This window comes from Elephantulus edwardii, unplaced genomic scaffold, assembly GCF_000299155.1.
Source record: "Elephantulus edwardii isolate Elephantulus edwardi_28Jun2011 unplaced genomic scaffold, EleEdw1.0 scaffold00226, whole genome shotgun sequence".
In the NCBI taxonomy this organism is placed as follows: Eukaryota; Metazoa; Chordata; class Mammalia; order Macroscelidea; family Macroscelididae; genus Elephantulus; species Elephantulus edwardii.
The window spans coordinates 2,984,888-2,997,389 of NW_006399976.1; the positions used below are offsets into that span (position 1 = coordinate 2,984,888).

Sequence of the window (12,502 nt, forward strand, 5' to 3'; positions counted from 1 at the left end):
GACAGCACATAACAACAACACTCAAAGGCAGACTCTAACTTACAGGTCTGTGTAGTATCTGTCTTGTGTCTGAATTGTGGTCCAAGTCCTCTCTGAGTCATTTATCCACTTAGGCCATTTTAGCATCAAAAATGCATAGATTCTCAAAAATTTAACCATGGGTATGTTCAGCTTAGGGAGCTCTAGTAGGCTAGTGACAGGAAGTCCTAAAGGCATGCAGTTCGAATCCACCAGCTGCTCCACAGGAGAAGGATGGGCAGTCTTTTCTCATCACCTCTGAAAACCCACCAGCGGGTCAGCTATGGTCGGTTCTCATAAAATAAACATGATTGTCTCAGATTTTAAGTCCTATAAGAAAAGTAAGTGGAGTCGTTACTGTTGAGGTGGTGGTTGGTATATGACCTCTAATCAGCTATGACTCATGAAAAACAGATCTTGCCCTATCCTGAGCCCTCATCACAATCTCTGCCACACTCAAGCTCTTTGTTACAGACCCCTCTACCTTTATCAGCACGAGCTCGAATTACTTGGGATGGAGGAAATAAGTAGAAGTGAAGAGTATCCAAGGGTACATTTCAGCTGAGCTTTGAGTGAGGAAACACCAGCATGTAAGTGCTTAGAGAGGAAGTGCACATTTGTACTGGGAAGCTCCATGCAAAGATTCCCTCCTCCCCAACTTGGGGGCTCATTTTTATCCCTTAAATCCATCCTCAACACTGGTTCCTTTCTTGTTCAAACACCTCCCATGGTTCCCTAGTCCCCACAGGTGATTTTCATTATCAGGCTCAAGAAAATCTCAAGCACAGGGTGGAGGGTTTTCAGTTCACAGATAGGAGTCCTCTCCTCTCAAGCATGCATCTCCATCATGCCCAAAAGTCCCAACTGGCTCCTAGGAAGGCTCATGGGTAGGTGACAGCAGTTTTATTCCTAAGAGTCTGCTAAGATAGGCGGATGAGTCAAGGTTAAGGGTGTTAAGAGATTCAGGGGATCACTGTGGTCCACCTCCCAGCGGCTCCAGCCGCAGCCACAGCCCACCCTCCGCACGCAGAATCAGCTCTGGCTTCCTCTTGGGCTCCACATCATCTGGCAGGACACGAAAACGCAGCAGTGTGAGGGCCAGGACCACCTTTATCTCAGTCAAGGCAAACGTCTGTCCAATACAGTTCCTGCAGAACAAGAGTAGGTAGAATTTGTCCAGGATTCCCATCCTAGACTCACTGTGCCTAGAACCCAAGCCCAGATCTGCATCAAGAATAAAGGAGAAGAGGCTGGCCGATCTAGAAACCCCTAAAAGGCTTCGGAGCGCTCCGAATTTGGTTCAGACTCTAACCTGAGCACCTAAGTGCTCACCTAACATCTTGGTTCTGATCACCTAGCACTTCTCCTTATAACCCACCTTTTTCCCCTGAAGCCTTATCCAAACCTAGAGAGGACAGGAGGGGACTAGAACTGAAGCTGACTAAAAATACCTACACTGAAATCAGATATGATGACTTTCTAGACGCCAACCCTCACCCCATTCCAGCTCAGTTCCCCACAGATCTCACCTGGGCCCAGCAGAGAAGGGAATAAAAGCCAGAGGCGACCTTTTCTGGGAGTTTTCTAAGTCGAAGCGGAAAGGGTCATAGACCTGGGAGGAAAGGGGGAGACAGGGTTGAAAGATGGAGTCTCCCAGAACCAGCAGGCTTGGAGAGTTTGATGCTCGTATGTCTGAGTCTGTGCTCCAAATGTTCTTGATACCCAGATCCCTGCAGTGGAGAAGGATGGGGCTGGCAAGGACAGTAAGTACCTCAGGGTTCGGCCACACAGAAGGGTTGTGGTGAGTCCCAAAGATGCTGATGAGGCAAATGACACCTGTAGGAGGAGGGGCAGTCAGAAAGAGCTCCCCCTCTACTTGATAGGGCCCCTTTTCTGCCCGGGACCTCCTTCATTGCTGTCGTGGTCACCTTTGGGGATGACTCGACCATCTGGAAGCACAATATCCTGGGTACAGCAACGAGAAGCAATTGTGACGGGAGGATACAACCGCAGACTCTCCTTGATGCACATGGTCAGGAAGGGCATCTGGGCCAGGTCATCCCTAAGGAGCACACATCCAACAATTAACCTGGGAGCAAAGACTCCCCAGCAGCCTCCTCCCCCTAGTGACACTATTTTTTATTTATTTTACTTTTTTACTACTATTTAAAAAAATACTGATTTATTTGCAAAGTTCAAATACATTGTTTTGTACACAGGTTCTTTCCCATTTCCTTCACCCACCGCTCTTCAAATTGTGTGACCCTATGATTAACCCCCCCCCACCCATCCCTCCCTGCCCATCCTCACCACTCTGCTTCCACTCTCCCCACCCCCCACCTGTGGATATTTATATTCATCCTACAATAATAGTTTTATACACTGTTTGTCCTTGCAGGACTGAGTTAGTTCACTCAGCATAAAGCTCTCCAGTTGCTCCCAAGTTAGGTGATAATTTACAAAATCATTGCTCCTGCATGCTGTGTAGTATTCCATTGTATGACTGTTCCACAACTTAATCCATTCATTTGTGATTAGACATCTGGTCTGTTTCCATGTTCTTGAACTACATTGGTGTACAAGTCTCTGTGCCTTAGTTCTTATTTTCTACGGTATATTCCAAGCAGTGGAATAGCTGGGTCATATGGAATTTCTATGTTCAGCTCTCTGAGGAAATGTCAAACTGCCTTCCAAAGGGTTTGTACCATTTTACAATTCTACCAACAATAACCAAGAGGACCAACAGGCAGTCGTCAGAACAAAGCAAGGAAACACCGCATGGTTCAAAATTGGAAAGGGCATACGCCAGGGATGTGTCCTGTCTCCATACCTTTTCAACCTGTATGCAGAACAGATTATCTGGGAGGCTGGGCTCTATGAAGAGAAATGTGGGGTCAGGATTGGTGGAAGATCTAACAGCAATCTGTGTTATGCAGATGACACAACCCTGCTTGCTGCACCTGAGGAGGGTCAAGGACTGCAGCCTTCAATGTGGATTGAGGCTCAATGTCAAGAAGACAAAGATTCTCACCACTGGACCAATTGGCAGCATCAGGATGGATGGTGAAGAGATTGAGATTGTTCACAGCTTTAGTTTGCTTAGCTCCACAGTCAACATTCTTGGCACCAGTAGCCAGGAAATTAAAAGACGTATTGCAATGGGAAAGTCTGCTGTTAGGGACCTCTCCAAAGTACTGAAGAGCAATGGTGTCTCTCTGGAGACTAAGGTGCATCTGATACAGGCCATGGTCTTAACAATCACATGTTATGCATTAGAGAGTTGGATAGTGACTAGGGAGGATAGAAGGAGAATTGATGCCTTTGAGCTGTGGTTCTGGAGAAGAGTATTGAATGTACCATGGACTGCCAAGAAAACAAACAGATTCATCCTGGAGAGGGTTAAACTGGGCTGCTCCTGGGAGGCAAGGATCCTGCTGTTTCATCTGATGTACTTTGTACATATTGTAAGGAGGGACAGGTCCTTGGAGAGGGACATCATGCTTGGTAGGATGGAGGGACAGCACAGGAAGGGAAGGCCCTCTATGAGGTGGATTGATTCAATGACTGGGGTAATCAGGATGGGTATATCAGAGACAGCGTGATTGGCACAGGACAGAGCAGAGTTTAGGGCTGTTGTACATAGAGATGCTATGATATGAGTCGCAAAGGACTCGACCGCACATAACAACAACAACCACCAGCAATGAATACAAGTTTCTATCTCACCACATTCTCTCCAGCTAAATTTACTTGCTGTCCTATTAAATTTTGCCACTGCTACTAAGGTGAGATGGTATCTCATTGTGGTTTTGATTTGCATATCTTTTATTGCCAGTGTTTTGGAGCATTTGTGACACATGTAGTGACACTACTTTTGTACTGCCTCTCTCTGATCCTCGCTCCCTATAACAAAATAAATTCCTAATGAATCAAATATTAAGCATCAGATGGATAGATAAAAACAATTGACCTATACAAACGATGGAACACTTCTCAGAAACACACACACACACACCCCCCACCAACTCATGAAGCCCTACACATAACACCGCATGATTAGACTTTTACAACATCATGCAGAGTGAAATAACTCAGTATAAAATTATAAATAATATATTATCTCACTAAGGTGGAATAAACAAATACAGAGAAACCAAAGATTGCTAGTTGTTGTTGTTGTTAAGTTGTTAGGTGCCATCAAGTTGAGCATGAGTCATAGCACCCATATGAACAGAAGACCTGAACCCTGTTCTATTCTGTGCCATCTTCACGCTTCCTGAGACACAATATCCCATTGCAGCAGTCATCATGTCAATGAACCTGGTTATTGGTCTTCCTCTCCTTACCTGACCCTCCACTCTTCCAAGAATCATCTCCTTCTCCAAGGAATCGCACCTCCTAGCACCATATCAAAAGTATGTGAGGTGAAGCCTCATCATTCTTCCCTCCAAAAAGCACCCCAACTGCACCCTCTTCAAGATATATATATACCTATTTATTCTCATGGCCATCCATAGAATGTTCAGTATTCTTCTCCAACACCACAGTTCAAAGGCATCAATTATTTTTCTATCATCTTTATTCATTGTCCAGCTCTCAAATGTATAGCTAGTAATCAGAAAGACCATGGCCTCAATCAGACGCACCTTAGTCTTCAAACTGGCATCACTACTCCTCAATAATTTGAAAAGGTCCATAACAGCAGTTTTTCCCCGGTACAGTGTGCATCCTTATTTCCTGACTGCTAGCACCGCAGGTGTTAATTGTGGAACCAAGCAAAATGAAGCTGTTGACAGTTTCAGTCTCCTCTCCATCCATCAGGACGCTGCCTATCGATCCAACAGAAAGAATCTTTGTTTTCCTGACATTGAGACGCAATCCATCCCAAAAACTGCATTCTTTGCTCTTCTGCAACAAGTGCTTCAAGCCCTCCTCACTTTCAGCAAGCAAGATTGTGTCATCTGCATACTGCAGGTTATTGATGAGTCTCCCTCCAATCCTGATTCCACACTCCTCATAGAGTCCAGCTTCTCAGCTAATTTGCTCAGCATATAGATCGAATAGATGTGGAAAGAGGATACAACCCTGGAGCACTCCATTCCCAATTCCAAACCATGGAGTGTTCCCCTGCTTTATTCGCACAACAGCCTCCTGATCCAAGTATAGGTTGTGCATAAACACAATCAAGTGCTCTGGGATTCTCATTCTTCTCAATGTCAGCCACAACTTGTCATGATCCACACAGTCAGATCATTTTCATAGTCAATAAAGCACAAATAGACATTCTTTTCATGCTCTACTTTCAGCCAGTATCTATTTGACATCAGCAATGATATCCATGGTACCACAGCCTCTTCTAAATTTTGCTTGAACTTCTGGCAGTTCCTTATCCATATACTTTCGAGCTGTTTTTTTTAATTCTCTTCAGGGGTATTTTGCTTGCATGTGATATTAATGATATTGTTTGATAATTTCCATATTCAGTTGGATCACCTTTCTTGGTAATGGGAGCAAATATGGACCTCTTCCAATCCATTGGCCAGACAGCTGTCCTCCAAATTTCTTGGCTTAGACTAGTGAGTACATACTAGGTTGCATCTGTTAATTGAAATAAGTCAACTGGTATCACATCAATTCCTAGGACCTTATTTTTTGTCAATGCCTTCAATGAACCTTCCATTTCCTCCTTCATTACCATTGGCTTCTGTTCATGTAGTACTTCCTGAATTTTTTTTTTTAGTGTCAATCAATTATTTCTGCTACAGTGACTCTGTGTATTTCCTCTATCTTCTTTTGATGCTTTCTGGATTATTCAATATATTGCCCATGGTATCTTTCAACATTGCAACACGAGATTTAAATTTTTCCATTATTTCAGCTTGAGAAATGCAGAGCAAGTGTTTTTATTCTCCAATTCCAGCTCTCTTCACATTCCATTATACTACTTTGCTTTGTCCTCCTGAGCTGCCCTTTGAAATTGTCTGTTCAGCTCTTTCACTTCAACATGTTTTCCTTTAGTTTTGACTTCTCGACATACCAGTGCAATCTTTACAGTCTCTTCTGATATCCATTTTTTGTCTCTGTTTTTCTAATGTGCTTCTGGTTTCTTCAGGATTATATTCTTGATATCATCCCACAACTCATCTGGTCTTTGGTCATTGGTCTTCAAAGTGCCAAACCTATTCTGAAGATGATCATGGAATTCAGATGGGATTAATTCAAGATCATCTCTTGATTCCTATGGACTGATTGTAATTTTCTTTGGCCTCAATTTGAACTTCCATATGAGTAATTGATGATCTGACCCACAGTCCACCCCAGCCTCGTTTTGACTGCTTCTGTTGAGCTTCTTTCACAAATGTAGTCAATCTGATTCCTATGCGGCCTATCAGGTGAGATCCATGTAAAGTTGTCTTTTATGTCTTTTAGAATATGTATTTGTAATGAATAAATCATTGTAAATACAAAATTCAATCATTCTATTTCCAGCTTCATTTCTATCACCAAACCCATATTTTCCAACTATTATTCTTTCCTCACTGTTTCCTACTTCTAAATTTCAGACACAAATTATTAATGTATCCTGATTGTATGTTCAGTCAATTTCTGCAAAATTTAGTAAAAATTCTCAATTTCTTCCCTTTTCACTCTAGATGTAGGAGCATATATTTGAATAATAGTCATGTTAATGGATCTTCCTTGTATGTGAATGGATGTTAACCTATTACTCACAACATCATATTTCAGGATAGAACATGAAATTGACTTTTTTACTATGAATGCAACCCTATTCTTCCTCTATTTTTCCTTCCTTGTGTAGTATACCATATTATTATCTGATTCAAAGTAGCCAAAACTGTGCCATCTCATCTCACTAAAGCCTAGTATGTCAGTACTCATTTGTTCTATTTTGTCTGTAACAATTCTCAGTTTTCCAGCATAAAAGTTATGTACATTCCATGTTCCAATTATTGAATGATGTCTGCTATTGATTTTTATCATTTCAACTGACTGCAAATCTCGGCTCTACTACTATATTACCATAATTATCCTCTTTCTTTCGTGTTCACAGGGCTTTCAAAGGTCTGTTATTTAGGAAGAAGATGACCCTTCCTGCCTCCTAGTCTGTCTTAATCAAGGACTCCACCAAAACTTGCCCACAATAGGAAACTCTTACAGCATTTGACACACCAGTGGTACAGATTTCAGTATCACAGCAATCTCAAGTTGTTCAGTAAAGCAAACTAGCAGGCAAGTGCTGCACCACTTAGAACAATGTTCTCTCCAAGCACAATTAATACCAGGCTCAGGGGCCCAACTGATTTTTAAATAAAAGGGCACTCCCACTAGATTCTGTTTGCCTACACAAGAGGCTTCCCACCTGCAGCTGACTGTAAACAAAATCAGAAACAGTTAATCAGCTTACAATTGATTGCTAACAAAATCAGAAACACCCAAACAGATTACACTCAGCTTTCAAGTAAATAAAAAAGAGCCTCTAGAACCCAACTGCTCCAAGCTGGAGACTCACCCTCAGGCAGGGCCCAACCAACTTTTAAATACAAAGGTCCATCCACCAGATCCTGTTTGTCTATTACACAAGAGGCTTCTAGTGTTTATTAGAAACTATTAGTTTACAGGAATTTGTGGGATGCACAGGAGGCCTTAAGGTTATGTTAATGGGGGAAAATTATTTGGCAAAGTATATGAAAAATGGTTGCATAACCTGAAAATTGTACTTGATTTGTTGATGCAATTGGTTATTAAATTGCCCATATAGTAATTATTGAGGTGGTGTATGTACTTTAGTTATGTTTTCACCACAGTAATTTATTTTTTAAATAGAAAAAATGATAGGCTTTAAAAAAGCAATATCACTTAAGTCCCAGAGAACATTTCATTGAGAGATTCTAGGGGTCTTTCTGAGCAAATCACCACACACACACATATGCACACACATACACACATGCCATCCATGAAAAGTGTGATAAATTTACAGGGGGAAACATTCTTTGTGGTAAGAAACAAAACAAAAGGCAAATGAGTCAGAAACAAGCAAAAAGGTCCTCTTTTATTTGACATGGTCTCTTGCCATCTCACCTTATTTCTTGGTATTGCCACTCTTGAGTCCTAATGATGCTCTTTCCTCCAGACATTCTTTTCTGAATGCATTTGGAGTGGCTCATATTAAGCCTGGTATGATGGCAAAGTATGGAAATAGGACACATTCCTGGCATACATCCTTCCCAATTTTGAACCATGCAGTGTTTTCTTGCTTTGTTCTGATGACTGCCTCCTGGTCCAAGTATAAGTTTTGCATAAGCATGACCAAGTGTTCTGGGATTCCCATTATTTTCACAATTAGCCACAGTTTGTTGTGATCCACACAGTCAAATACCTTTGTATAGTCAATGAAACACAGTGAGACATTCCTCTGGTACTCCCTGCTTTCAGCAAAGATCCATCTAAATTTAATTATAATATCCCTCCTGCCACTGCCTCGCCTAAACCCAGGCTTCACTTCAGGCAGTTCTCTGTTGATGTGCTGTTCCAATCGGTTTTGGACAATCTTCAGCAGAATCTTGATTGTATGTAATATTAATAATATTGTTCAATAATTTCCACGCTCTGTTGAGTCACCTTTCTTTGGAATGGGAACAAATAGAGTTCTTCTATTCAGTTGGCTAGGTGGTTGTCCTCCAGATTTCTTGTCACAACTCGTGAGCACCTCCAGGGCAGAGTCGGTTTGTTGGAGTATGTCAGTTAATATGTCATCAATTCCTGGGGCCTTGTTTTTTGCCAATTCTTTCAGAGCAGCTTGAGCATCTTCCTTCATCACCACAGGTTCATGCTCATACGTTGTTTCATTAAATTCTTGTATGTCCCCCAACTCCTTTTGGTACAATGACTCTGTATACTCTTTCCAAATTATTTCAATGCTTTCTGGATCAGTTAATATTCCATCCAAAGCATTCTTAAGTATTGCAACTTAAGGCTTGAAATTGTTCTTCAATTCCTTCAGCTTAAGAAATGTTGAGCAAGTTCGCCCCCCTTGATTTTCTGACTCCAGCTCTTTACACATTTCATCATAATAATTTACTTTGTTTTCCCACACTGCTCTTTGAAATCTTCTGTTCAGCTCCTTAATATCTTTATTTCTTTCCTTTACTTTGGCTTCTCGGTGCTCTTGTGCAATATTCAGAGTCTCTTCTAACATCCATCTTGGTCTTGTCTTCCTCCTCTATCTTTGTAATTACCAACTGCATTCATCCTGGATTATTTTCTTTATATCTTTCGACGGCTTAGCTGGTATTCACTCATAAGTGTTCAAGATCTCAAACCTGTCCCTGGGGTGGTTTTGAAATTCAGGTGGAAAAGACTCAAGGTCAAATATTTATTCCTGAGATTTCATTTAATTTTCCTTAGCTTCAGCTTGAATTGGCATGTGACTAGTTGGTGGTCTGTTCCACAATCAGCACCTAGCCTCTTTTTCACAGCTGATATTGAACCTCTCCAATGAGTCTTTCCACAGATGTTATCTGGGAGGCTGGGGTCTACGAGGAGAAATGTGGCATCAGGATTAGAGGAATACTCAACAACAATCTATGTTATGTAGATGACACAACCCTGCTTGCTGAGGAGGACTTGAAGCACTTGCTGCAGAAGGTCAAGGACTGTAGCCTTAAATGTGGATTGAAGCTCAACATTAAGAAAAGAAAGATTATCACCACTGGGCTGATTAGCAGCATCATGATAGATGGTGAAGAGATTGAGATTGTTAACATCTTTAGTTTGTTTGGCTCCACAATCTACACTCTTGGTACCAGCATCCAGGAAATTAAAAGCAAATTGTGTTGCAAAAGTCTGCTGTCAAAGACCTCTCCAAAGTACTGAAGAGCAAAGATGTCAGTCTGGAAACTAAGGTGCACCTGATCCAGGCCATAGTCTTTGTCCAACTTTCTATGGATCAGAAACCGAGACAATTACTAAGGATGATAGAAGGAGAATTGATGCCTTTGAGCTGTGGTGCTGGAGAAGAGTATTGAATATACTATGGACAAATAGGAGAACAAATAGGTTCGTCCTAGAGAGGGTGAGACCAGACTGCTCCTTGGAGGCAAGGATTCTAAAGCTTCATCTGACATACTTTGGGCATGTTGCAAAGAGGGACCAGTCCTTGGAGAGAGATGTCATGCTTGGGAGAGTGGAGGGACAGCGCAAGAGAGGATAACCCTTGAGATTGATTGATTCAGTGACTAGGTATAGACATGTTAAAGACAATTAGATTGGCACAGGATAGAACAGGGTTTAGGGCTGTTGTACATAGGGTCACTTTGAGTCGCAGGCAACTCAACAGCACATAACAACAATAACATAATGGCAAAACTGCCCAATCTCCGAGCTATTATTCCATACACTTTGTTTGCATGTAGCAAAGGTGCAGTATACCTTGTTTACACTACTAGAAAACTTTCCAATCCCTGTATTGAGCAAAAGCTATACCACAATAATATAATTCTATTCCATCACTTACCCAGGTAGTGACTGGAAGAGCCATATTAAGTCATTCACCACACCACAAATTTTGGGTTTATTTTAGTAGTTTACCTAACTAAATAGATTTCTCTATTTATCACTCTGTCTCTAGCTCATTCTTCTTGGCTTTTGCTCAGGCTAGTTCTTGGCCAAAAGCACTTTTCCTAATTGTACTTAAACGCTACTAATAATCCAAGGTCTCATTTGAGGCATCCTATCTATTCCGTCCACAGATTGGGTTCTCTTTCTCAACTACCATTCTAGCCATGAGAGCTGAGACTGCTCTGACCTAGGACTATTCCCCCACCAGGCTGGGAACTCATGAACACAGAACCTGGAAATAGGTGCTTCTTGAGACTCCAGGATACAGAATGGAGTTGGAACTGTCACCAGGGATGGAGATTGGATTGGAAACAGTGGAGGAATATCTGCTGTATGAGAACAGAATGGATAACAATGAAAATGTTCCTGTAAGAGAAATTGAAGTCTTCTATACTCAGATGTCCCATGTGAATTCTTCTCTGTACAGCATGGTAAGGAGTGGGAAATCGAGGAATTTCCAATATTCAGAGAAGAAACCCTTTGAAAAGGGTGATTTCAAAGAGGAAAATAAGAGAGAAAAGGAGACGTTCATTTACTGAGCATGTGCTAATATCTTCTCTCATACATCATCACTAATCTCTCAACTGAACCTACCTTTCTAATCCAAAGCCACAACCTTCCCTTTGCTGGACACACTGGACACAATATTTTTAATCCAGCTAATGTACCTAAAAAATTAAGACATCTGCAGGAGATTTTCTCTGCCCCCATCAGAGTGATGGAAACTGGCTGTGAGCCTACACTTACCATTCAATTTCCTCTGGCTGTCGATCCCTCAGGAGCTCTTGCACCTCTTTTCGGCAACGTACCTGATATTCTGGGTGCTTGGCAAGGTTGTACAGGACCCAGGAGAGGCCACTGGCTGTGGTATCGTGACCTGAGGGATAGCCATGTGGGTTTGGGTCACTGACTGTACCAGAGGGAGGACAACTCCCATGCAGTGAGGTACTCAGAGAAGATGGAGAAGGTGAGGATGCAGGATAAGGCTGTCCACAGTCCAACCCTGAAGATCCTAAAAAGGAAAAACTCCTATCCCCAAAGCAAGCCAATGTTGTAACCTCACCCCCAAACATGATGGTATCAGCCTCCGCTCGAATGTCTTCATCTGACAATGCCTTCCCATCTTCATCCTGAAGAAAGACAAAAATCAATACCATCATTGAATCACACTAGCTCTGTATGTCCCTGAGGCTAAGCTACAGAGTCATATCCAATGGTCATATTTAAGAACTTCTAGAATAAGACAAACCAACAAGAAAGACCTGACAATCTGCTTTAAAATTATCCTTATGGATCACAACAGACTATTTCCCAATATGGTGTTACAAAATAAGTCTCCTGAGTTGGAAGTCATTCAAAATACAGTGTGGTCCTTGGGATAATTTGGAAATGCAGACTCAGCACTATGATACAATATTGGATGCTTGTTGTGTAATCTAAATGTTCCACTCTAAATTACAAATATATACTTACGTATACAAGTATATATTTATCCAACACTCATTTCTTTCATAACTCATCTATCAATTTGTCACACTGTGGTGTCTGTGATGTTGAGAGTTCTCTCTCAAGTATTTCTAACACAAGCAGGACAATGCATAGAAGACAAGTTTCAATGGAGCTTCCAGAATAGAAACCATGATTGGCAATCTACTTCATAATTAATTGGCCCTTTGAAGCTTTCTGAATAATAGAGGAACATGGTCTAGTATATTGCCAGAAAATTAGTCCCTTAAGTTGGAAATAATTTAAAATATGACTGGCAAAAAGCTGCTTCCCCAAAGAAGAGTCTACCTTAATGATGAGGATGGAATAAAGGCTTGCAGAACATTTATTTGCTGATATT

The 12,502-nt window shown here is 41.5% G+C and overlaps 1 protein-coding gene across 1 annotated transcript in view; it reads right to left on the reverse strand.

Moving 5' to 3' along the window:
• Positions 1–988: 988 nt before the first annotated feature.
• Positions 989–12,502, reverse strand: part of LOC102871438 (leukotriene-B(4) omega-hydroxylase 2-like) — a 33,485-nt gene continuing 21,971 nt past the window's right edge. The window contains exons 7-12 of the mRNA XM_006898335.1: positions 11,720–11,786; positions 11,404–11,533; positions 1,947–2,080; positions 1,790–1,854; positions 1,548–1,630; positions 989–1,166 (exon numbers count right to left, since the gene is read on the reverse strand). Coding sequence (XP_006898397.1) covers positions 989–1,166; positions 1,548–1,630; positions 1,790–1,854; positions 1,947–2,080; positions 11,404–11,533; positions 11,720–11,786 — 657 coding nt within the window. The remainder of the gene's footprint in view (positions 1,167–1,547; positions 1,631–1,789; positions 1,855–1,946; positions 2,081–11,403; positions 11,534–11,719; positions 11,787–12,502) is intronic.